At 42.6% G+C, this 25,991-nt stretch overlaps 1 protein-coding gene and 1 long non-coding RNA gene across 3 annotated transcripts in view; one reads left to right on the top strand and one right to left on the bottom strand.

The window, feature by feature from the left end:
• LOC309350855 (uncharacterized protein) overlaps nt 1-21,611 on the top strand; it is a 65,444-nt gene extending 43,833 nt beyond the window's left edge. The window contains exons 3-5 of one of the 2 annotated variants that reach the window (XM_081878153.1): nt 2,275-2,400; nt 10,768-10,822; nt 21,055-21,611. In XM_081878153.1, the coding sequence (XP_081734279.1) occupies nt 2,275-2,400; nt 10,768-10,822; nt 21,055-21,230 (357 nt within the window). In that variant the 3' untranslated portion in view covers nt 21,231-21,611. Of the gene's footprint in view, nt 1-2,274; nt 2,401-10,767; nt 10,823-11,624; nt 12,097-21,054 lie in introns of those variants that run through there. The other variant, XM_081878154.1, reaches the window with a different exon arrangement.
• LOC309350874 overlaps nt 1-25,991 on the bottom strand; it is a 92,229-nt gene that overhangs the window by 32,147 nt on the left and 34,091 nt on the right. The window lies entirely within an intron of this gene.

Below are 25,991 nucleotides of genomic sequence, written 5' to 3'. Positions count from 1 at the left end.
TCCTTGTCTTTGTATGTTTCTGGCAACCAGCCGGGAGTCGCTGGCAGCAGCCTGGCAGTCGTGGGCGACTAAAACCATCAGGAGCGATGCCTCAGTGCCTTCCAGGAAGTTTTTGTGTCAGGAAGATTTTGGGTATCACATAGCAGGACAGTGTTTCAGACAAACACATTGCCTATGTTTGCATGCCTGTCTCAGTGATGTCTGTGCTGGCTTCGTCATGCCCACGGCATGGAAGATGGCAAAATCCCCAAAGATATGCTTTTATGGGAAGCTGGAGCTCTCCAAAGAAGAGAATTCCTATCCTTCCAGACTGTTTCCAGATGCAAATGGTAACACTTTGCATTATGGAAATAACATTGACTCCGTTCTGAAGCACAGATAATAAACGAAGTGCTTCCCTTTGATAAAACTCAATAGATTGTAGTTTAACCATCAGGGACATTTGTTGGTCCTGTTTGGCATCAGTGGAGATCATATCATCATCCCATTGAAGTATAGCAGATAGCATTGCACAATTTATTTCAAAGTGTGCCAAACTTGAGAAGCTTCCTCCCTCTCACTCCCCACCCTTCCCTGCTCCTGAGCCTTCAAGAAGCCTGCAGTCTTCTTTGAATATTTTCCCTTCACAGGAGAAAGTCATTAGTGCACAGCGGAGCGTTTTAGAACTTCTGTGCAATGTTTTATAGGTGTAAATTGGAAGCTAAGTGATGCATCTCGAGATTTTTTGTGGTTTCTTTTAAGCTGAAATCGGAGGTCATCTCTATCAGAAACGAGGGGAATCATCATTTTAATAGGTAATCTCCATGTTGTCCTACAGGCGATGTTATTTTGCTACCCTCCTGTCGTTGTTTAAGAATTACGCTTTGGACTCAGCAATGCAGCGGCAAATAAAATGTTTTATGTGTACTTTAAGTGCAATATAAAATGTGACACTAGATGGCAATGATGAGCCTTATGGAAAATTCAATGTATTTTTAAAAACGCTCTTTAAAAAAGCTTTTTCAAAATTGAACATTTGAAGTATAAAAAGTTACAAGATTTCAGTAGGAAGCTACGGGCTGAATCCCTCATTCCCTGTTCTGCTTTCTGACTTCTGTCTTGTCTGGATTAAACTTCATCAGTTCACCCTCATCCTAAACAGGCCTGAAACCAGATTGAAATGGATCTAGATGATCAGTCTCCTCCAGGGACATGCACATATTGGAAATGAAGAAGTATGGCTACCCTGAAAATAATAATAATAATAATAATAATAATAATAATAATAATAATAATTCAATGAACATTGTAGATAAGGCGGAAAGAGAGAGAGATTGTCTTGACAGAAACGATCTTTAGGAAGTTCATGAATGCTGCATGTGCATCAAAATGTAGCAAGCCAGTCCTGTTGCATTTTATTTTTGGGACCCTGCAGCTCATTCTGCTAAGGGGGCTTCTGTTCCAAAATTCTTCCCTGATGGGACCCACGGTCCCAGGTGCCAGGACAACCAATCAGGGAGCCTGGTATCTGTGGATCTGCTTGTTTTGTAGCCCACAAAGAACTAAACATTGCACATGTGATGGCCACACCTAAGGGTAAATTGCTGGACCACAAAGCGATTTATAGGGGCTTGTTTGCAAGGAAGGCTGCAGGATGTGGGAGATTGTTCCGCCAACACAGACTGCTGCTCTTTTAAGAACCCTCCCCCTGCCAAATCCTTTGCTCCCCGAAATACTTTTGGGTCTGTTGATTTACAGAAAAATTTGCATTTTTCTGTAAATCAGAAGGGACAGAGGAAAAAGGCACAGTCTAATGTGCAGGATATGCAAATGATCGCAGTTTAACTATGCAAAGCCTATTTGCTTTGGAGCAGCTCATTGGTTGCAAGCCGACACAGGATAAAATGTGGTCATTGGGTTTACAGAGACTACTGTAAAATAAATTAACTGCAAATTAATCTCTCTCTTTCTCTTCCCCCCTGAGAGATACATTTTGCACATTTCACACCTGTTAGGAGGAACAACATTTTCTTAGGAAGTTACTGACATTAAAACTGATGAATCTGAGCATATTTTAAACACAGTTTAAAATAGGTGTGCAGGTGGTGGGGGATTTGGTCGTGATTTGTAAGTTTTTCGTAAACAGCAGCGACGTCAAAGTTGCTGTTTTACAGCACATATTTTTGGCTCGAGGAGGAGAGGAAAGCTACCTAGTCTGGCAATAGCAACTATCTTGGCCCAAAATAACCACATCACTTTTTCATTTTTAATAGTGGCATCTGTTTTCCCTTTTAGACTCGCCTACTCAAAGAACAGCTTAATGCCAAAAGTTCCCCCGGCACATGGTCTCTGGGGGCTCTGAGAGAGTCAGCCAACAGACTGCTACAAGTGAAGAAGGAATCTACTGGGGGATGTGAAATTGTAAGTAAGGATAGCACATCTGCCCTAACATTTACGGTTTTCTAATTCAAACAACGCCATGGCGTTTGTCATTGCCAATGACAATATACCATGATGCAAACATCTTGACTGATCTCAAGCTGATTGCAGGCAATGGACTTAGCAAAATGGGACTTGCATACCCTCCAACATTTCTCCGATGAAAAGAAAGGTACAGGGACCCCTGACCATTAGGTCCAGTCGTGACTGACTCTGGGGTTGCGGCGCTCATCTCGCTTTATTGGCCGAGGGAGCCGGCGTACAGCTTCCAGGTCATGTGGCCAACATGACTAAGCCGCTTCTGGCGAACCAGAGCAGTCTATGGTAATGCCGTTTACCTTCCTGCCGGAGCGGTACCTATTTATCTACTTGCACTTTGGCATGCTTTAGAACTGCTAGGTTGGCAAGAGCAGAGATCGAGCAACTGGAGCTCACCCTATTGTGGGGATCCGAACCGCCGACCTTCTGATCGGCAAACCCTAGGCTCTGTGGTTTAACCCATAGTGCCACCCACGTCCTGATGAAAATAGGAACGTCCTATTCCGTAATGATGATGATGATGATATTATTATTATTATTATTATTATATACCCTGCCCAACTGACTGGGTTGTCCCAGCCACTCTGGGAGGCTTCCAACAGATATAAAAACATAATAAAACATTAAAGATAGAAAAAACTTCCCTATACAGGGCTGCCTTCAGCTATCTTCTAAAGGTTGTATATTTACTTATCTCCTTGGCTCGGGGGGTCACATAACTCCTTTGAAAATAGAGATGTCCTAAGGAAAAGCGGGACATTCCAGGGTCAAATTAGAAACCAGGATGGCTTCTGTAAATCTAGGAATGTTCCTGGAAAATAGGGATACTTGGAGGGTCTATACTTGACTGCCATTTCGAAGAGATGACCTTCAGTGTATCTAAAGATGCTATTATTACTGGTATTTTATTTATTAAATCTCTATACCGCCCTTTCATCTGAGCATCACAGGGCAGTTTACAGTATAAAATCACAAAAAGGAACAACAAAGTAACAAGCAAAAACAATACCCACCCAGAATTTAAAAGGCCATAGATCATTTATTTAGCCAAAGCCCTAGGAGCCCGGTACCTAAAGAGATGTAACAACGGTGCCTGGTGAACCTCCTTGGAGAGAGCATTCCACAAGTGGGGAGCCACCACAGAAAAGGCCCTGTTCTTGCATTGCCACCCTCTGGGCGTCTTGTGGCGGAAGCACACCAAAAAGGACCTAAGATGATCATAACAAGGTTGGGGGAGGTTCTTATGGGGAGAGGTGGTCCTATTCATTTCAGCCTGTAGGACTCTAGAACCCAGTTTAGCAGAATGAACAGAAGGCATCCCAAACACAGCAGGGGTGGCTTAATGCCATTTTAATACACATTGCCATCTAAAGTGGGCAGTCCCTGTAAGGTCATTCAGCCCAGAGGCTAACATTACCTAAACTGCATCGCTGCTTCAGGTTTTCTCCTTAGGTACTACTATACATTTAAAGCACCTTCAAACTGATAGAGCACTAGATCAATAGAACACTTTCATCTACTTTAGTTGCAGAAACATTTCCAGTATGGTGACTGAACCACGAAATACTGACAACCTGGAGGCAACCCCTAACTGTCTCATTGAAATCCCAACATAAGGTTGTCTCAGCGTATATAATCATTATTAAGCACAGGTTGGCTCATGCTCAGGAACAGATGCTGAAAAGATGCATAATTTATTTTTCAAATCCCTAAATGGAGAGGAGGGGAGAGCCATCTAGATTTGTATTGTGATGCTCCTATCATTTCCCTAAATCCCTCGATAAAACCATCTTCTATTGTTATTCTTTTGGAAGAAGGAACCAATGAGAGTATTTAGCAGAGATTGGATGCTTTTCTTAGTGTTCCCCCCCCCCCCCAATAATTCATGCCTTCGTTTGTTTCCCAAGTGTTTTGACAGGAAAACCTTAAAACGTCCTTGTCTCATCATTCTTACTCATCCAGTTATTGGGTTTTTCTGGGTTGTTTTTTTAAATGTTCTCCTCTGCTTGATTTTAAACAGCATCTTTCCACAGAAACCCTAAGTATTTTTACAGCCAGGGTTTTTAAAAGCTCTGAGCTCTTGAGAATTTCCTTTTCCTGACAGTTATGTTAATGATGCCATTTTAAATAGCTCACTAATTTTGTTTACAAAGGCACATACTGTAACGTCAGCCTCCCGGTTTAATATCTTCCAATATCATCATTGTACTGATTTGCTCAATTACCCTGCTTAAGTATGTTCTCTTTGTCTGCAAACGCAGCTCGGCCCACACGTTTCGCGGCACATGCCAAGGAGAAGCAAGCAAATGTTTCTCTTTTTCCTTTTAGAATAATGAAGTCTGGGGGGAATAGGCCAAAAGCTGTCATCTGAAATACAGGGATGCAGAAACAATCTGTCCTGGAGTGTCAACACAAGGGGGCTTGTGAAGAAGGCGCAGCAGAGACTGTACTTTTTAAGAATCCTAAGGAAAAACCATCTTCCGCAGAAACTGCTGCTTGCCTTCTATCACTGTGCCATTGAGAGCGTGCTCACTTATGGCTTATGTGTGTGGTACGGAAGCTGTACTACCCAGGACAGGATGGGGTTGTGCAGAGTTGTTAAGGCAGCAGAGAGCATTGTTGGCTGCCCACTCTCCACCTTAGAGCAGATTTATGCCACAAGGTGCCATAGGAAGGCACTGGACATAGTAAAAGATCCATTGCATCCTGGTCACTGTCTCTTCGAGCTCCTGCCGTCGGGACGGAGATACAGGACGATGATGACAAGAACGAGCCGTCTCAAGAACAGCTTCTTCTCCAGAGCGATCTCGGCCCTGAATGGGAAACCTGGACTTTGAAAGTCATCTAATCTTCCTTGCTGTATTATATTATATTGTTTTAATTAGTGTTTTTATAGTTGTTCTGATTTTGAGTGGAGTGCCCTATCTGGGTGGATGGAGCAGCCAAGTAATTTCGTTGTCCCTGAGAGGGGGCAATGACAATAAAGATATTATTGTTATTATTATTACAATGGCAGAAAATAGAATTTTTAAAAAAAGAAAAAAGGAGAAAAGGCACAAGTGAGTTTACAAAGATGGGCTAAGCAGCTTTAAAATAATATATTTCCCAGTAGTCAACAGACTACAATCCCATCCTGTTGGAAGTTTAAAGGTAAAAATGTTGAGTGATGTTGTTTCTGCAAGGCTGAATCTACACACACATATTAAAAAAACTGTGAAAATGCTTTTTTAAAAAATGTTTTGAAATATATGTGGAATTTGTCATTAGCTCACCAGCGCCATCTAGTGTCACATTTGTAGAATGCACTGAAAACACACTTAAAATGTTATCTTTGCAGCTGTATAGCTGAGTCCCAAGTTAATATTCAGGTTAGATCCTTGTTTAGGGAAGAAAATGGCTCAATTATTAGATTCTGTCTGCTTTGTAGGCAGCAGTTTTATGTTGTCAATTGCCCTGAGATTTATGGATGAGGGTCGGTATTTAAATTTAAATACTAATACTAATATACTAATACTAACGATACCTGTCTGGGGACATGATTCATGCCATTGTATAAAGAGTGTATAATGTTCATTTTTTATAATATATTTATTAAGGTTTTAGAAAAATAAATGGGTTACAAAATAGATGTCAAAAGAAAAAAAAAGAAAATAAATAGAAAAAATACAGAATTACAGAAATACAAGAAAAAAAGATTACAGAATACAAAATAGGAAAAAACAAACAGTTAAAAACAAGTCCATACTTCATTTACTTATTTCCCTGACCCCCTCACACCTCCCTTTTCTGTATTCCAGTTCACATATTTAGTTCAGCAAATCCTTTCCCTCTTTGTTTTATTCTTAATCCAATATCTTAACACATTGTAACTTTATATTTTCATCTATTATCAATCTATTTTTGCGAAATCATTCTAACCTTATTGCTAAAACCAGTTCGTTTCAATCCAACATCATTTTAACTTTCATTAATTTTACAATATTTCTGCAAGTAGTCTTTGAATTTTTTCCAATCTTCTTCCACCGACTCTTCTCCCTGGTCTCAGATTCTGCCAGTCATTTCCGCCAATTCCATGTAGTCCATTACTTTCATCTGCCATTCTTCCAGGGTGGGTAGATCTTGTGTCTTCCAGTACTTTGCGATGAGTATTCTTGCTGCTGTTGTGGTGTACATAAAGAAAGTTCTATCCCTTTTTGGCGCCAATTGGCCGACCATGCCCAGGAGAAAGGCCTCTGGTTTCTTCAGGAAAGTATACTTAAATACCTTTTTCATTTCATTATATATCATCTCCCAGAAAGCCTTAATCCTTGGGCACGTCCGCCAAAGGTGAAAGAATGTACCTTCATTTTCTTTACATTTCCAACACTTATTGTCGGGCAAGTGATATATTTTTGCAAGCTTGGCTGGTGTCATGTACCACCTGTATATCATTTTCATAATATTCTCTTAAAGAGTGTATAATGTTCAAACAAGATCTTATGGGAAGATCTTGGGAAGGCGCCATGTATCAAGTCAGACTATTGGCTCACCCAATTCAGTACCATCTTCTTTGAAGATGGCTGCGGTCCTCCTTGATGGTTCTCAACCCTACCTGGAGAGGCCAGGGAATAAACCTGCATTTTGCATACAAAGTACGCCGCAGAGCTGCTGTGGTTTTCCAAAGGCACCTACAGTAGCTGCCATTGATGAGCAGAATCAGGCAGAGTGGGTTATTTGAGGCTGCTGCTGAAAACATCCCACAAATACCTCATGCTTCTTGAACCCCGTAACATGACATGACCCTGCCCTGACCAGTGACAGCCAATGATGCAGCATAGCAGTGGGGAAACTCACAGTATGGTGTGGTCAAATTATGCTGCTGGTTCATGAGCCATTACTGGGGGTGGGGGATAATATGGTTTTCGGCAAAAGTCCAAAGTCTCCCATTCTGGCATGTTTTGCTCATCCGTGGCAGTAAAAAGCAGCCTTGAAGTGTGCTACGCAAGACTTTGAAATGTATTTCCAGAATTCCTTGCCACAGTTCACCCGACTTTTATTTAAAACCTCTGTATATAATGTCCTGTTTCCCCACGTACCACTTCTGTTCTCTCTCATTGGTCCCACCTGCCTCAGATAGCGAAGTTAGCAGGTGAGAGCTGTTATCTAAGAAACCTGGGACCTTCCACCTCTGAGCTTCTCTCTTCAAAGGAGGACAGTTGTGAGGGGAACAAAGCTATATAATCTGCATATGCAGGTTTCAAGGTCTTTATGATATGGTTGCAGACCAATACCCTCCTTGCTCCCACACCTATTGGCGTGGTTATAATCCCTCCACCTCTAACCTGGGTGTTCAAGGCGATAACAGAAATCACTGGGTTACAGCTGACCGAAAGTCCAGAAGTAGCATTATTATCAACTTACGATGAGGTGGAAGGTTCACAGGCTATGAAGGACCTGCTCACAAATTCATTGACAGATGCACAAATTATGATAGCTAGGAATTGGAAGGGGCAAGCAGAATATAAAATGGAAGAATGGTATAAAGAGGTGTGGGATATAGCTATTAATGATAAATTAACATGTGCCATTAAGGTAAGACAGGGAGTATGCAGGAGAAATGGTTTTGAGGAGATATGGAGGGTGTTTGTAGAATTTGTACTGTTAAAACGGAAAGGGGTCAAACCATCGCAAGAGGTGTTGAAATTTTGGGAGGTTGGATAGTAACAATGGAATGGTCTCAGTGGTGGGGTGCACATTTTTATTTTTATTTTTTTATGACTATTAAAGGTAAAGGGACCCCTGACCATTAGGTCCAGTCGTGGCCGATTCTGGGGTTGCGACGCTCATCTCGCTTTACTGGCCGAGGGAGCCGGCGTACAGCTTCCGGGTCATGTGGCCAGCATGACTAAGCCGTTTCTGGTGAACCAGAGCAGTGCACGGAAATGCCGTTTACCTTCCCGCCAGAGCAGTACCTATTTATCTACTTTCACTTTGATGTGCTTTCAAACTGCTAGGTTGGCAGGAGCAGGGACCGAGCAACGGGAGCTCACCCCGTTGCAGGGATTCGAACCGCCGACCTTCTGATCGGCAAGCCCTAGGCTCTGTGGTTTAGAGCACAGTGCCACCCACGTCCCCTTTTATGATTATTACTTTGTTAAAATAAAATTAAAGAAGAAACTAAGCAGACACTGTTCATTCCATGCTGCTATTTCCCAAATACGTCTTGCTGCTGCTGACGGCCTTGTACCACGGCCTTGTACCTCGGCCAAACCTATAGGCATTTTCTGGGCCTTAAGAATCATTCTGCAGCAATCGGGGCGAAATTCCCCGTTCTGCAATTCTCACATTTAGAGGGCAAATGCACCCCCAAAAGCATCCAGAACCTATATTAGGGGAAACAGCAGTCAAACACAAGCTGGGCATCTATGCTAATGAGAGAGAGCAACAAAGACACAAGCGAGCATTTCACCACAGGCAATGCAAGGCATATCAAAAGGAAAGGAAATAAAAGAGCACAGCAGAGGACAGAGATGCTTTCGGAGGATGGTTGAAAATAGGAAAAGGCAATCAAAACAAGTAGCTAAGACGGCAACTGTACATGTTCCCACCGTATGAAAGCACCTCATATCAGCAATGAGAATAAAGAGCTAATTTATTGGACCTGTATACAAAAAGCTGCCACAGTCTGATCAAACCATCCAGTGCTGATTATGAGGTAGGAAGGTTTCCGTGAAAGACCAGAGAGGTTATATGTGATGATTATAATTGTGTTCAGATCTGGTGGTTCCTTGTTTTCCACTTACATTTTGCAATCAAAAGGTAGCTGTTCCAGAAAAACGTACAAGCAAAACCAATTAACTGTGAGCGTTTCATATAGCAGGCCTCACAAGCTGACCTTTTTTAATTGTCAACTCTCATAATGCAGATTTCCTTGCTGCCAAACGAGCAAGTAATAAAATGCTGCCAGATTACATCATTCCTTCTCTTTCTGATGTTTGGGCGGTGAGCGACATTTCTTAGGAAGCTGAAACGACGTCACACATGCAGAAGACAGAAGCATTTAGCAGGATCGAGGGACCCCTAGATTCTTAAAAGTACAAAAACGTAAGGGAGGGAAAGCATTTAATTCCCATTTAATCTACCCTGTGAGGTAGGTTAGGCTGAGAGGCATTGACTTGACCAAGGTCAGCTTCATGGCTGAGTGGGGATTTGAAACCAGATCCAATGGGACGCAGGTGGCGCTGTGGGTTAAACCACAGAGCCTAGGACTTGCCGATCAGAAGGTCGGCGGTTCGAATCCCCGCAATGGGGTGAGCTCCCATTTCTCAGTCCCTGCTCCTGCCAACCTAGCAGTTCGAAAGCACGTCAAAGTGCAAGTAGATAAATAGGTACCACTCTGGCAGGAAGGTAAACGGCGTTTCCGTGCCTTGCTCTGGCTCGCCAGAAGTAGCTTAGTCATGCTGGCCACATGACCCGGAAGCTGTATGCCGGTTCCCTCGGCCAATAAAGCGAGATGAGCGCTGCAACCCCAGAGTCGGCCACGACTGGACCTAATGGTCAGGGGTCCCTTTACCTTTACCTCCCAGATCCAAGTTAAACACTCTTAACCACCACACAAATACTAGCTCTGCGGGAAGTGAAGCAGTGTGACTGCCTCAAAATTTTTGTGGACACAAATAACTTAGAACGGCCATAGGCAAACTTGGCCCTCCAGATATTTGGGACTACAACTCCCATCATCCCTGACCACTGGTCCAGTTAGCTAGGGATGATGCGAGTTTTAGTCCCAAAACATCTGGAGGGCCGAGTTTGCCTCTGCCTGATTTAGAAAGTGAGATCACATGTGACTGCCCCACTAGCATCAAGAGCCCAAATCATCATGGATGTGGAATAAAAAGGAAGCCCGTGTGTGTGTGTGTGTGTGTGTGTGTGTGTGTGTGTGTGTGTAGGTAAGTAGGTAGGTAGGTGTAGAATTCAGTGCTATTTTTGTAGAAAAAGAGGTGCCGAATCTCACCGTGAACATTCTCATAGAATGGCAATGATGTCCATCTGAAAGGTGCCGGAACTGAGTTCCTGAGAGTTCCGCCTGAAAAAAAGCCCTGGAGATGTATTTCAATATGAGTAGGAAAATGAGAGTACCCATAAACATTTTTTAGAAAAAAATGTACCTGGATGTACCTGTTCTTACACAAGCAGTTAATGGAGGGAATGTTTTCTGTACTGTCTGTGATGAACTCCTGGATCCTAGGAGTTGGCTGTATCATTTAATGTTAAAGCTACCGATTGGGTTCTATGGTTATGGCTAACATGCCTTTCTTGCTATCATTCTAGGAGCTGATTAACGGGACTTTTCAATGTTTTCATGGAGTTACTAAAGCTACAAAAGGTAGGATGCTTGTTTTACAGTTTCATAATATATTGAGATGGCCTGCCGGTTCCCGTCTCATAAAGTGAGCATGCAACTATTTCTTGCTTCAGGAAAGGAAAGCAATGCCCAAGAAGGCAGCAGCATGCTTGAGAACATTTCCAATATAATTTTCATTTTGAGTGACAGTCTGCTGCGAACCATCACATTATAATCCTCGCCTACAGACTGGGACGAGTTACTGTCACTTTCTTTAGGTGTCACTGTTTGGAATGGCGTTGCTTACACCTCGTCCAAATCCAAAAGCAAATTGTTTTGGATAGTTTGATAAAGACCTTTCTAGGGATTGTGTTCGGTTCCCAAAGTGTCGGGGAATCAATTTAATCCTGTGAAAATCAGTATTTCACATTCTACCCATGCGAATAAAGCAGAATGCCTCTGACTAAATTTTGATGTAGCTCCTCTCAAGGGTCTATGATGTGGTGAAATGCCAGAATAACAGCATGTCACCCAATTGACCCTGAAGCGTCCAGCTGTCCTGGGGGACATTAAGGGAATTTATAGTTTATATCAGTGTTGTGGGCGAAACGTGTCACATTAATTTAGATGGAGGGAGGTTGATTTCTGCAGATAACCTGGGGAATGGCTTCATCCTGAAGCAAGAAGGCAGCGTCTGCTGAAATTTCCATTTTCTAGTCCCTCAAAGCTGGCTACCTCCAACCTGTTTGCATATTATGCGAATTCTTTGCTACTTATGCAAATAAAGTGGAGGTTTGAAGAATTCCCTTTATTTATTTAACACATTTCTAGCCCTGCCCTCCAGGGAGGACCCTCACAACAGAAGGATCTGCAGCTTTTAGAAGGCCAGTCCTAGCAGCTGCAGATGATGGTGATGATTAACTCCAGCTGTTTTCGATCTGAGTCCATGCTTACAACATCTGAAACGGGGTCCTAATTCTGCATCCTCATAGGTGGGAACTTTGGGGAGTAATCCACTGGAGCAGTCAAGTACAACATTACCTGTTTTGCTAGAGTGGACATGTAGGAGCTGTTGGTCCATCCAGTTGCAACTTCCTGTTACACCTGGCTGGAGCATCCTTTCTTTGCATGTGACTAGTAGGTGGGCATGACCTTTCCAGGCCTGGTAAAAGGCCAAGTCACATAGCCATCTTCCCTTTCTCCTTTTTCTGCTTCCTGCTTCACCTGGACTGCACTGCTGGCTATGGGTTATCTCCCATATGGGGTAAACCTATTTGTACAAATTTGTAACATCAAGTCTTAAGCCTGCCTTCAGGGATCACACTGTGCTCTGCCTGATTGTGAGTAAAACGTCTTGTTGTTACTTATGAACAGTGCTTTTTTTCTATTTAAAAAAATGCTTAGGGGCACTCTCATTTTCCTACTCATATGGAAAAACTGCCCTTCAATGAGGCCAAACTTAGATTCACAAAATGTTTAGGAGTATGTGTACCTCTGCGTCCCCCCAGAAAAATAGCACTGCTTATGAATAAGACTGTTGTGTCCTTATTATTTTATGAGGGAATCAAAGAGGTCTTACCAGGAACATACTCCAATCTGGGCAAGCCAGATTGGATTGCTTATTATCTTAAGAGATTCTAGCGAGTCTGCAACCAACTTCCTGCTGTGTGATAGGGGAACGCACTGTGCTATATGAATAAACTTGCTAGCACGAGTTAGGAAGGATAATATTAATCAATATATCCTCTCCTGTTATCCACAACATTCCCACAAGAACATAGGGTGCAGTAGGGTGGTCCTTCACATCTACTTCCCAGGGCAATTATGCAGACCACCCTAAATTCCATGGAGGGAGGCCAGGATGATGTTGGTGGTTTAATATATTCCAAAACTGAGCCTTCTTTGGGTAGAGCTCAGTGGCAGATAATGTCCTGTGCATGCAAAACGTCCCCAATTCAATCCCTGGTCTCTCCAGGTACAGGTGGAGAAGATCCCTGCCTGAAATCCTGGACAGCTGCTGCCAGTCAATTCCAGACCCTCCAAGTATCCCTACTTTCTAGGGACAGCCCCAGATTTACAGAAGCCATCCTGGTTTCTGATTTGATCCTGGAATGTCCCGCTTTTCCTTAGGACATCTCTATTTTCATCGGAGAAATGTTGGAGGCTGTAGAGTTATGCAACCCTCGAGCCAAGGAGACAAGTAACTATACAATCTTTAGAAGACATCTGAAGGCAACCCAGTATAGGGATTTCTTTAAATGTTGAATGTTGTATTGTTGTTGTTTAGTCGTTTAGTCGTGTCTGACTCTTTGTGACCCCGTGGACCAGAGCATGCCAGGCACTCCTGTCTTCCACTGCCTCCCGCAGTTTGGTCAAACTCATGCTGGTAGCTTCGAGAACACTGTCCAACCATCTCATCCTCTGTCGTCCCCTTCTCCTTCTGCCCTCAATCTTTCCCAACATCAGGGTCTTTTCCAGGGAGTCTTCTCTTCTCATGAGGTGGTCAAAGTACTGGAGTCTCAGCTTCAGGATCTGACCTTCCAGTGAGCACTCAGGGCTGATTTCCTTAAGAATGGATAGGTTTGATCTTCTTGCAGTCCATGGGACTCTCAAGAGTCTCCTCCAGCACCATGTTGTATTATGTTTTTTAAAAGTTGGAAGCCACCCATGATGGCTGAGGCAACCTACTCAGATGGGTGATGATGATCATTATCATTATTATTAAATAAGATGCCTCTCTTTACATTGGAGAAATGTTGGAGGGTATGCAGTGCTGTATAGACAACACCAACACAGGTCCTTGATAAAAGGCATCTGTCAATGTGTCCTAGCACCAAAACAAATACTCCTGGAAGTAAGTAGGCTGTATATTTAAGACAGGGAATTTCTATTTAATAGTGATAATAAAACAAAAGCCTGGGTTACTCATTCACATCTTGGTAGGCATGAATGTTGAGAGCAATTAAGAAAAGGGGAAAAAACACCTAGCTGCATCCTGTATCTTCCTACAGAGAATTTTTTAAAAAAAGAAATAGACCTCTACACGGATTTAAAAATAATTCTAAAATGGCTTCCCCCACAAGGCAATTGTGACAATTCAATGCAATACCCCCCTTTTCTTCCACCCTGCCCTCATCTCCCTCTCCACTTGTGCTGTATTTTGCAAGGGATAAGAATAGAACGATTAAGGCGCTCTTTGGTATAATCTTAACCTCCCACACATGGATTGTTTGCCTCTTTCCACCCCCGCGTAAATGCTAGGTCTTGTTTCTAAAACTGTGAATCAATTGTTGGAGCTGGAGTCATTGACAACTTCCAGCCTCTGTTCTGTGCCATGGAGACTGGTATGCCCTTTATGTAGTTCCACAGAGACACTTGAGTTGGCCAACAGGCTGCCCTCCCAAGAGTTTTTGAATACAGCTCCCATCAGATCCAGCTAATAGGACTGTCAGGGGTGATGAGAGATGTAGTCTGCAGCATCTGCCAGGTACCACATTGGTTACCCCTAGTGTGGTCCTTAAGGTAGAAATGGGAGTCACGCCTACCACAGAGAATCATTTGGAAGGGGTCCCACAGGCAGTCTATTCCAAACCTTTTACTCTAGGGCAGTGGTGTAGCGTGGGTTGCCAGTGACCCGGGCTGTGCAAAGGCAGGGAAACGGATGGATTATACATGCGCATTAAACTGCCTAACGGCGTCTGCGTCACCCAGGAGATCACAGCTGCAGAAATAAGAAGAGTCGTTCCGTTGTCTGGAGAGGTCACTTCCTGGTTCGCACAGAGAAGCTGTTTTCAACGGAGCCCAGTCAGGTGTTGAAATGTTGTGCTCCCTAACCAGTTTGTGCCCGGGGCAACTGCCCCTATGCCTCCCCCATGCTACTTCACTGTTCTAGGGCAGGATCGTTTCCTCCGATATCTGATGGTAGAAATTAGGGCGGAGAGAGAGAGAACCAGTCCACGCCAAAAGCCATTGTGCTATACCGACTGAAAATTACCATATGCTTCACCTGGAATAGCTACTTGGGAAAGAACAGTGAGCAGGCACAATCTAATATGCTTAATCCTAATAAGTGCTGTTGCAAATGATGATCTTTAAATGGTTATAAACTAAGCTTCTAACGGAGACAGAGACATCTAATCCAAATTCAGGATATTCGTTACTAAACATTTCCATCCCCCACCCTGTTTAGTGGCAGCTCTAGTGAATCCTGTCTCGGTTTATAGAGATTGAACTAAATGCTCTTTTGTTCTCATCTATTTTCTGTGATTCCGAGAAGCTGTGACGGGGAAACAATAACCTGTGGGTGGCAGTTAACAGTAGAGTATCCCTGCACTCTGGCTGACAAGGCGCTTTGACTACAGTATAATTTAAAATAATTATTGGCAGCTAAAAGCTGTGAGAGGACAAGGGAGGAGCTGCCGGAAACCACAGCCCTGCCCTGATTATTGCAAAGCTGCATTGCATTAGCATCCCTCTCCATTTCCGCACATCAGAGCAAAATAATGCTAAAGGGTCCATGGAAATCTTTACCATGGAATCTGCCAGCCAACTTGTTCAAATTGTTGCAAAGAGTAATGTTTGCCACTTGAACATAAAAACATCTCTGAAATATCCTGTGATAAAAACAAACACTGCTATTCTTTTTTAAAAAAGGGAGAAAATCAGGGGTGGGGGATTTTGCCCTTTGAGATATATATATATTTGATCCCGATTAATAATGATGCTGGGATAGTCAATCCATTTTTATTTTAAATAGTTGCCTGCTTGCTATTTCTGCGATGAACCTGATGTTCACTTTTCTGCTTGCCCCAAGAAATAATAGGTCAAGATTTTCATTGAATGTGGCATGCGCTGTGATAAGTCATAGTTTTTCCATGTGTATCTGTGCTACAGCTAGGCAGTACCTGAGGCATATTATTAGACAGTTAGAAAGAATTGGTTAGACTAGGGTTAAAGTCAAAGAGAAGCAGAGATTCTCAGGGGGTGCTTGTTCTAAGGCTCTTGGTTGCTCTTTTTGTCCCAGCCAGGCAGAGAAACATGACAAGAGGCAGACAGCAAGGAGTAAATCTTTGCAAGAAGAAGAAAGCATACAGAGGCATGTCCAAAGTCCGTTTTGGGCGCCTAATCCGGCCCTCCAGTCAGTTTAATCCAGCCCCTGTGGCAGTTTATTAGTATTTCCTGGGGTAAATCCTAAAAAAAGCTCAACAACTTTGAGCCCTCTTTGAAAAAACCACGGGGTTCAAGAGAGCTTGTCTCTGTGAAAAGAGATAATATGATGCTTGTTCCAGCCTTGCCAATCACAATCCTGCTGTCACTGCAACAACTTTCTCTGTGCTTAATAGGCTGGAATTAGATGATATAAAAGTAGCCAGGGAGTGCCTGGCACTGCCTGGAAATTTTTAGGAACCAAAAAAATTGTCATCGCTAAATAGATAGTGTAATTTGTGAATTTAGGCCTGTCATGCCAAAAACCGGGCAAGCCACACCCAAGTCACATTTTGGTCCACTGTAATGATTCAAAATGGCATTGGCATCCAAACCACACACCTTTTGACCTTAGAAGTGACCCAAGTTATAGGTACTTTCCCTTCAAAGATTTGCTGTTTCTTTTCATTGCTCAAACAAAAGTTGTGGGCTTTCCTTGCTACAGAATTTTAGATACCCTGATGATGAATTGGTTCAACTGTCTTCTCATATGACTCCTAGGAGTTATCTGTTCCTCCCAAGTGAGGATTGGTTCTTACAATATTCTCTTACAGCTACTTCACATGCTACAGACCCTCCAAGTGTCCCTATTTTACATGGACGGTCCCAGTGCAGCAATTTCAAAACAAGGGTTTATGTAAGTTTTAAATGGAACCCCAGTAATCTGGTTGCTCCATTTTTTTTTTAATAATATTTTTATTAAGTTTCTTTTCTTATAGTCAAAGATATACAGAATAAAGAAAAAAGAAAGAAAACAAAAAAAAAAAGAGAAAGTATAAAGAGTCCAACTTTCCTTAATATTTTTTAACAAACCAACTGGACTTCCCCACATCCTCCAAACCCTGCATTCTTTGTAGTACAAACATCAGCAATTTGTTACCTTGTTTCATAACTTACTATATCTTTCGGTTTATCATGTTTCTAGATTCACAATGTTATGTCCCAATTCTTATGTATTTAAATTAAACATAATAAAGTTATTTCATAATTCCACCTCTTATTTCTTGTACCTTAGTTTTCATTTCACCTAATCAAGTTGCTGAAGCTAGAGTTTCCTAAATCGTGCAATTTCTTAACATTCATACAGCTTATAATGTTTTTGCAAATAGTCCTTAAATTTTTTCCAGTCCTCTTCCATTGTTTCTTCTCCCAAGTCTCGGATTCTGCCAGTCATTTCAGCCAGTTCCATATAGTCCATCAACTGCGTCTGCCATTCCTCCAGCGTGGGTAAATCTTGTGTCTTCCAATACTTTGCGATAAGAATTCTTGCTGCTGTGGTAGCGTACATAAAGAGATTTCTATCCTTCTTTAACACTTTCTGGTCCACAATGCTCCATTTTTGACCAGCTGAAGTTTCTGAGTCGTCTTCAAGGATATAGAGCACATAACTCCATACCCTCCAACATTCCTCTGATAAAAATGCGATGTCCTCAAGAAAAGAGGGGCATTCCGGGATCAAATCAGAAACCGGGACAACTAAATCTGGGATTGGTCCTGGAAAATATATACACGGAAGGGCTGCACTGTGATAATCGAATCTGGAAATTACCAGCATGGCCAAGTCATGTCTGTGAGAAGGGGCCTGTGACTATGACCCCCTCTTCCACTACCCAATTTGTCCAGCTTAGGGTTTTGACACCTAGCATTGACAGGAACCTGCGACATCTTGGTGTCCCCAGAGTTTAAAACTCTTCCCTCACATATGATTCCACTATTCATTAGGAAGGGTTTAAATATCTTTTAACAGTGCCCACATAAAAGCCGTTGGGCGTGTATATACCACCCACATTTTTTTAAAAAAGGAAAAGCAATTCTTTGAAGGGAAAGCACGTATAACTTCAGTCAGTTTTAAGATCAAAATGTGTGCTTCAGAGAGACAGCTTTAAAAAGCCATCAGAGAGAATCAGTCACAGGAAAGCCATCGCGCCGAATGCAGTCACAAATCCTTTAAACCTATTTGTGGAAAAGAAGAATGCTGACTACAAGAACCAACTTTTGATATCCCATTTTCAGACAGCTGCCGTCATCACAGATATGCACAGATACAACTGGAAAGGTTTCAGGTCTTGACAGGCAAGGGTTTGGCAGGGAATCTGAACACAAATGCATTCTGACTGCTGTGATGGGTTTCCATTTTTACATATGCCATTTATACGCTACGCATTGAAGCACATACTTTCCTGCCCAGGGTCCAGGGTTCTTGTGAGACTTCCGCCGCTGCCAGGGGAAGCTGGAGGTGGCAGCGGCGGCTGAGGAGGCAGCCTGAGGGAGGAGGAAGAGGAGGGGATGGGGAGGGATGCAGAAGGGCGGCGCTTTAGTGGCCGCGGCAGCGCTGCAACCGCCTCATGCCAGGCTCGAGGGCAGTGTGGGTGAGAGCCTCTCTCCCTCCCAGGTGGGGAAGGGCCGATGGAATTCCTCGCGCCAGGATGACGGCAGCCCCGACGTGCTGTTTAGCATCCCCTCCAACCAGTGCAGCATCTTAATGAAGTGATTTCCCCCTCTGCATCCCTTTCATAACTCTATTTTTAACAATCATTTGTCCATCCATAGTTCAAATTTTTACTACAAGTTTTCTGTCAATCCTACCAATGTATGTAACTCTTTACAATAGCTTTTCAAATGAATTATAAACTTTCCCCATTCTTTATTAAAGAGGTCCTCTTCCTGGTTCCTAATTCTGCCTGTAAGCTTTGCCATCTCAACGCTGTTCATCAGTTTTGTCTGCCCCTCTTCTTTGGTCGGAGTTGTAGACCCTTAGGATCATCTAGTCCAACCCCCTGCAAAACACTGTCAGTCACAGCCAAAGCAGCATGGCTCCATCAGTAGCGGATGTATGTATAAGCTAAGCCAAAATCCCTTATTTTGGCTGCTGATCCCTTATTTTTGAGGCCGCTGGTCCCTTATTTTCAAATCTGTAAGTTGACAGCTATGTACAGGAGGCTCTCGCTCAACGTTTGAAGTGACCTGAAGCCAAGGCGACTGCATAAGGAAGTGTACTTCACACTTTGAGAAGCGTAGACCTGAGGGATTGTGCAGGTAAAGAGGAGCATTTGTTACATTCCCAGAGAATGTAGGTTTAAAGCTAAACACGAGAAGGAAAAGAAAGTACTTTCTGGAAGAGCCAACCAAAAAGGATCATGCAAGGCTGGACTGAGGGGAGTTGTCTAAGGGGAAAGCAGGTTGGCAGGAACAGTCCTTCCTTGACCCTAATGGCAATTTCATTTGTTCCAGGGCTTGCCTGGAAACAAAACAAACCAGCAGTCTAAAATGCCATGTACTTGGGGTTAAGTGTAATCCCTAATTGCTCCCATTTTTCAACATTACACAGAAAGCCTAAAATCTTTCTCTGGGGCTTTTGAACCGACAGAGTCTGTTTTTTCTTTGTTGCTTCATAAAATAGGAGTGTGACCAAAATTCTCTTCTCCTTAGAGGCTAAATAGAATTCATTGCTGCTTGGAATACGTCTACAAACATTATTTATTTATTCATTCATTTTTAAAAACAGCTTTTCTCGGCAGATTTGTTTGGCTCTGCCAGCCAGCTGCATATGTGTTGTGTATGTGTGCAAGAAGTAAACAAAGGGAACAAAGCAGAAGGTCTTCTCGGCTGTGGTACCCTCCCTTCAGATGTCAAGGAGATAAAGAACTACACATTTTTTAGAAGACATATGAAGGCAGCCCTGCATTGGGTAGTTTCTAATGTTTGACGTTTTATTATGTCTTTATATGTGCAGGGTATTTTTATTTTTATATTTTGATTTCTACGAGCCCACTATGAACACAGGGCAGAGGTAACTGGCTCAAGGAAACGCAGCACAGGCATAGTAAGAGCATTCAGCATAAGCCTTTAAATGGGGAACTTCTTATGGTCTTTGTATTAGCAGTTTAGGGGATCTAAGCTAGAAAAAATCCAGCATCTTACTGATCCCAGTTGCTCCTGATGTTTACGTCCCATAATTCTGCATGCAGTTTTGAGCTTGTTCACACAGGGCGGGACTCAACTAAGTTTTACTCAAGAGTCGACCCACTGAAACTAATGGACCTATCTTGGTAATGTTCATTAATTTCTCATGTGTGTGTGTGTGTGTGTGTGTGTGTGTGTGTGTGTGTGTATCTCTATATATATTTGTGTGTGTGTGTAATTTTTATTAAGTTTTTTTAAATATATATATATATATAAAACATAGCGATTTCAAACATTAAAATACAGAGTTCTTTCGAACCCTTAGACCTCCTTCTCTCCTTCCATGGGTTCCATCTTTAAGATTAAATTTACTGCATCTTTTACGCGGGTGGCGCTGTGGGTTAAACCACAGAGCCTAGGACTTGCTGATCAGAAGGTCGGCAGTTCAAATCCCCGCAATGGGATGAGGTCCCGTTACTCGGTCCCTGCTCCTGCCATCCTAGCAGTTTGAAAGCACATCAAAGTGTAAATAGAGAAGTTACCTTCTCTGGTGAGAAGGTAAACAGAGTTTCCATGCGTTGCTCTGGTTCGCCAGAAGCAGCTTAGTCATGCTGGCCACATGACCAGGAAGCTGCAGACAAACGCCAGCTCCCTCGGCCAGTAAAGCGAGATGAGCGCCGCAAGCCCAGAGTTGGTAACGACTGGACCTAATGGTCAGGGGTCCCTTTACCTTTAACTATTGTATAACCATAATTACCATTAAAACAATTCCACATTACAAATGTCTTTATATCCCTGCCAAAGACTTTAACTGTTTACAGTGGTCTTTTAAGTAAATGACAAATTTACTCCAGTCTTTGGGAAATACTTGATATTCCCGGTTTCGGATCCGCCCCGTCAGTTTTGCCATTTCCACATACTCCATCAGTTTCATCTGTCATTCTTTAGTTGGTATTTCTTCTTCCTTCCATCCCTGAGCTAGTAGCCTTCTCGCTGCCGTTGTTGCATACATAAAAAGTATTTAATCTTCTCTTGGAAACTCTTCACCTATAATACCTAGGGGAAAGGCTTCAATGTTCATTAGTTTCACTGAGTTGACTGTGAGTAAAACTTATTCGAATTCACCCACAAATTGCCCTGTACCTTCTCTTTGTGTGCCTTTGCAGGGAGAAAGGAATATGAGAACTGGTTGACTGTAGTTATAAATAGCATCAGTTCCTGCAAATCCTGTGGCTGGAAGAATTGCTGCCATGCCTTACATTTGCCAGTGGATTTAATTCCTTTTATCTGCTACTTCATATATTACATATCCTTGCACGGACAGAAAATATACTTTGTATGAAACATCACCAGCTCCCAGCTTCCTGGAAGATTTTTGGACAAAGGGCTGACGCTTCAATGAATGAACGTAGTTAAGATTTCCTTTCATTTCTCCCAATGAAAATGCTCCTGTCCAGTTTGCAAGAAGATGCCACAAAATGCTGGGGAGGCAGTGACAGACAGACAATGTTCAGAGAAAGGTGCAGGTATTGGTAGGGATTAAATTTGCATTTAGAGGCAAACCTACCAAATTCAGACCTTCCAAAACAATATGCAAACTGAAGCACAGCCATACCTCAAAATTTACACTTCTCTGAATTTAGAAATGTCATTCTACAGCCATGGAACGTGCCCAAAATGCACATACTAGGATAAAGTATGCAAATTGCTGAAAAATGCATTACACTGGTACCTCGCAAGACGAATGCCTCGTAAGACGAAAAACGCGCAAGACGAAAGGGTTTTTCGATTTTTGAGTTGCTTCGCAAGACGATTTTCCCTATGGGCTTGCTTCGCAAGACGAAAACGTCTTGCGAGTTTGTTTCCTTTTTCTTATGTCCCAGGCACCGGGCGGCCGCACGGATGGGTCGGCGCTGGCGGGAGCCTCGTTTGTGGGCGCCGCTGCTGCTGCCGCTGCCTCGTCACCTCTCCCTTCCAAATCCTGCGCCCAGCGCCCGGACAGGATAGCCAGCACCAGCAGCGCCAAGAGCAGCGCGGCCGACTTTTTGCCCACGTAGAAGCCCGAGCGCAACTTGACTGTCATGGTGGCCGGTTGAAAGCGAGGGGGGAGCCTGAGTGACTGAGGAAGAAATTCAGCACAGGATCCGTGCTTCGCAAGACTAAACAACTCGCGGAACGAATTAATTTCGTCTTGCGAGGCACCACTGTATACTGGGGGAAATGGCTTTTCAAAAATGACTCCGTTAGGGAAAATCTTCTTAGGAGAAATCAGCTGATGGGTTTAAAGAATTTCCACGAGGACTTTAAAAACAATTCACAAACTGATGTGGAAATGGGAACAGAACTTATGGTTGGAAAAATGAGAAACCAAGAGAAACCAAAACTGATTGATTCACCCAACCCTGGATTCAGGACATATCCTCCATGCGGCACTAGAAATATGCCCAGAGATAATTGTGAGATTAAAAAAGAAATATATGCAACAAAATAGGAATGGGGAATGCTGGGTGAGAAAGTGAAGGCTTGATGATAAGTGGGACATCTGCTTACAGTGTTTCCTAACACTGGCCAAACTTTATGGCCAAATAACCAGATTGCTTACCCAAGCCTTCACTCAGTCACAGGCCAGCAACACAAAAGATGGTCTGTCGAAAGTAATAACATATCACAGTTAAAAGCTGTAAGGGGATACAAGGACAAGGCAGTGTTAAGCATTTCATAGATTCCACCAATTAAATATGACAGCTAATCAAAGACAAAATCAGGAAAGCTGCAGGTTTAGACAGAGCAAAAGGCACCTAATCAGTGAAAACACTGAAGGTGACAGATGTAGAAATATGAACTGTAAAACTGTAATATTCCGCGATCAATCCATTCGATTCAGACATATGGTGCATACAATGCCGAAGAATGCTACTACATTAATTTAGTAATCAAATAGCATGTAAATGAAAGATGCTCACTACAAGCCGCCTTAGTGAAATTCTTTATTATAACATCGCACCCACAATAATGCGGGTGTTCCAAAATTATTAAGGGAAAGCACACGTATAATGTAACAAAAAGACACAAGGTTACAATTTTAAAAACCAACAATTTTCCTAAAAATGAAGAGGCAGTTGCTTTATTTTATATACTCACAAACAATAGCAGTCTTGATTTGGCATCTTTAACATGAAAGTGATTCCTTCATGTTTCATATATCGTGTATTTAGATCATTCTCATAATTGAGACCAGCTACCTAGTCCCAGAGCCACTTTTTTTTCTATAAAGGGACATCTCCAGTGGCTTGCCTTGCAATTTATATGGCATCCTAAACTATCCAAAAAAGCAGCATCTTAAACCAGTGATTGTGTACGCAGTACAGTCACAGCAATAAATATACAAGGGCGTCCCCTTTCACAATACACCCCTTTGCACACACAGAGCTGCCCTCTCCACTGAAGTAAATGCAGCAGCCAAGACACACAGGACTCTCTATACTGAAGGTTAATGTACAACAAGCCACTAAGAACACAACTATTTCTTTCTCGGCACACAATAGAGAAGTTGGGTCTTTCATCGCATGGTAGCTCCACATAACATTATAGCCATTCTATAACGTTCTGTAGAACTCGTTCCAAACATTTCCGTGGAAAAGAAACCTTATGGTCAGTTTGTTCAGCCACTTTGGCCTTTAGTGGTTAGGGATCAGGCATACCCATTGGTCAAAATGGGTTCATACTTAGTGCAAACTTTATTGACCTGGTCATATCACTATTCACAGTCTGCAGGCACAATTCATAGCATCTCTCCAAACCCACTCTTTTACTTTTTTTGTTTCCTCTTGTGCCCAGCAGAGAGAAACATATTCGCCTTCTCTTCCAAGACAGAAAAGAGGCGAGTACAAAAAGTCCTGGCCCATAATCCCAGGACAGTTTTCTTATCTTTGCATTTTTTGACAGGAAGCTCCCAGGACATTGGTCCATGTAGCTCGGTATTGTCTAGAACGGGTTGCAGAAATTTATCGTCTGCTTTACCAAGCCTAAATGCCAGTAGGTGGGAGTTAGTAAAGGTAAAGGGACCCCTGACCATTAGGTCCAGTCATAGCCGACTCTGGGGTTGCGGCACTCATCTCGCTTTATTGGCCGAGGGAGCCGGCGTACAGCTTCCGGGTCATGTGGCCAGCATGACTAAGCCGCTTCTGGCGAACCAGAGCAGCGCACGGAAACGCCGTTTACCTTCCCGCTGGAGCGGTACCTATTTATCTACTTGCACTTTGACGTGCTTTCGAACTGCTAGGTTGGCAGGAGCAGGGACCGTGCAACAGGAGCTCACCCTGTCGCAGGAATTCGAACCGCCGACCTTCTGATCGGCAAGTCCTAGGCTCTGTGGTTTAACCCGCTGCACCACCCGCGTCCCTCCCAAGGTGGGAGTTAGTTGACTGCAAAACCAAGTTGACTATCTATAGATAAGACGGACCTGCACCTAGCCTTTCCATTCTGCGATCGTCCCAATGATAACTTTTCCACTTCACATACTGGGAACCTACTGCTATGTGATATGTTGGCAAAAGGAAACTATCTAGAGAAAGAAAAGGTGGTTGTGGTTGTCGAGAATTAAGGAAATGTGACAGATGTACATATTCTGGGAAGCAGACCTCCTTGGTTCTGCACGCCTCAGCAGAATGTAGGTGACATTTAACACACAAAGTCAAACTAGCAGATGGCTCCAAGCCCTCTGAGGATACATCTTTTTTAAGCCCAACTTACTCCACCGTTAAAAAATAATTAATATTTTAGAGAGAGGCCTTCTGCTCTAGTTGAACAATACGGTGCTCTTCCTTTCCGTAACAGAACTAGATGAATCCTGTCATAGCGAAAGAATGATTATCCTAAGTATAAAGTACAGGAATTTTCTAGAAATTCAACAGGATTTCTACTGCTTTAAACACTGCAGTCTACAAATACTATTAAAAAAAAAATTCACAATGCATTAAGAAAAGCTGATTTTTGAAACACACCGTTAGACTAAGATAAACACAAATTACTGGGGGGGGGGGGGGAATCACAGAACGTGATGGTCTTCAAATGTTTTAACCTCATTAACTCTAGAAGTGACATAAAATTTCTAAAAAGATTAATAAAACCCTGCTAGACAGATGAATAGGAAAGACAGCTCAACAGTGCCACCTTGTGAATTTAGTTAACCAGTATTTCTTCCTTGCTGTTTAAAGAATTTAGGGTTATGTTGGTTTTTTTATGGAATGCGTATCTTAAATCTAATCTATTTAAAACCACTGACAATAAACATCTGGAAGAGGGGGCATCTCTAATTAGCAAGTACTTCATTTGTTAAAGGGTTAGGGAAAAGGTATAAAAATTCAGTTATTCCTCTGAAAATAGCCACAAGTCCAGCCCTTAGAAACACTGATCATTCTTCTCATGCTAAACACTGAATAAAATGATAAATTCTGAATAAATATGTCTCCCTGTTTTGCAAAACAGGGCAAAACAATTAAATTGATCCTGGGGGATTTCTCAACTAGGGGTTATGCAGATAGTCCTAGCTCTGGTTAGATTATGGTTCTGGTAACACCAAGGTTGCAGGTTTGATCCCCGTGTGGGACAAAGTCTCTGATTACTTTTGGGTTGAATTTCCCGCACGTTGTGCTGCAGGGTAATTGCATCACACAAAAATGGCAAGCCTTGCTACCAAAAGTGCACAATACCTCTTACATAGTCATTCATGTCCACATTTCGCAGTGCAATACTGTCACAGTGCAGCAGGGGAAGAATTTGCCACAAAGAAGGGACTGGTGTGACACAACCTTCGGTTAAGAAACTCTGCCCAGGTTGCATGTTTTGAGAGATGAGAGATTTATGCCAATGTGCAGCTTGGTTTAGGACAAAAAACTGTAGCCTGAAATAGATTTCTTAAGACATTATTGTATGCTATAAGTCTTTCCAATTGCATTTTCTGATATAAAACTTATGTAAAGTTATAGAGAAGTTTGCTGCAAAATCATAGTAAACATAAGGTACTTCAGCCATGCCTTATTATCCACAGCTTCTGTCTGTGTCTTCAACATGTCAGGTAGAAAAAAATCAGGTGCAGTTCTTT

This window comes from Podarcis erhardii (genome assembly GCF_964252035.2).
Source record: "Podarcis erhardii genome assembly, chromosome: 10".
Taxonomy (NCBI): domain Eukaryota; kingdom Metazoa; phylum Chordata; class Lepidosauria; order Squamata; family Lacertidae; genus Podarcis; species Podarcis erhardii.
This window is presented reverse-complemented; position numbering and strand designations above follow the sequence as displayed.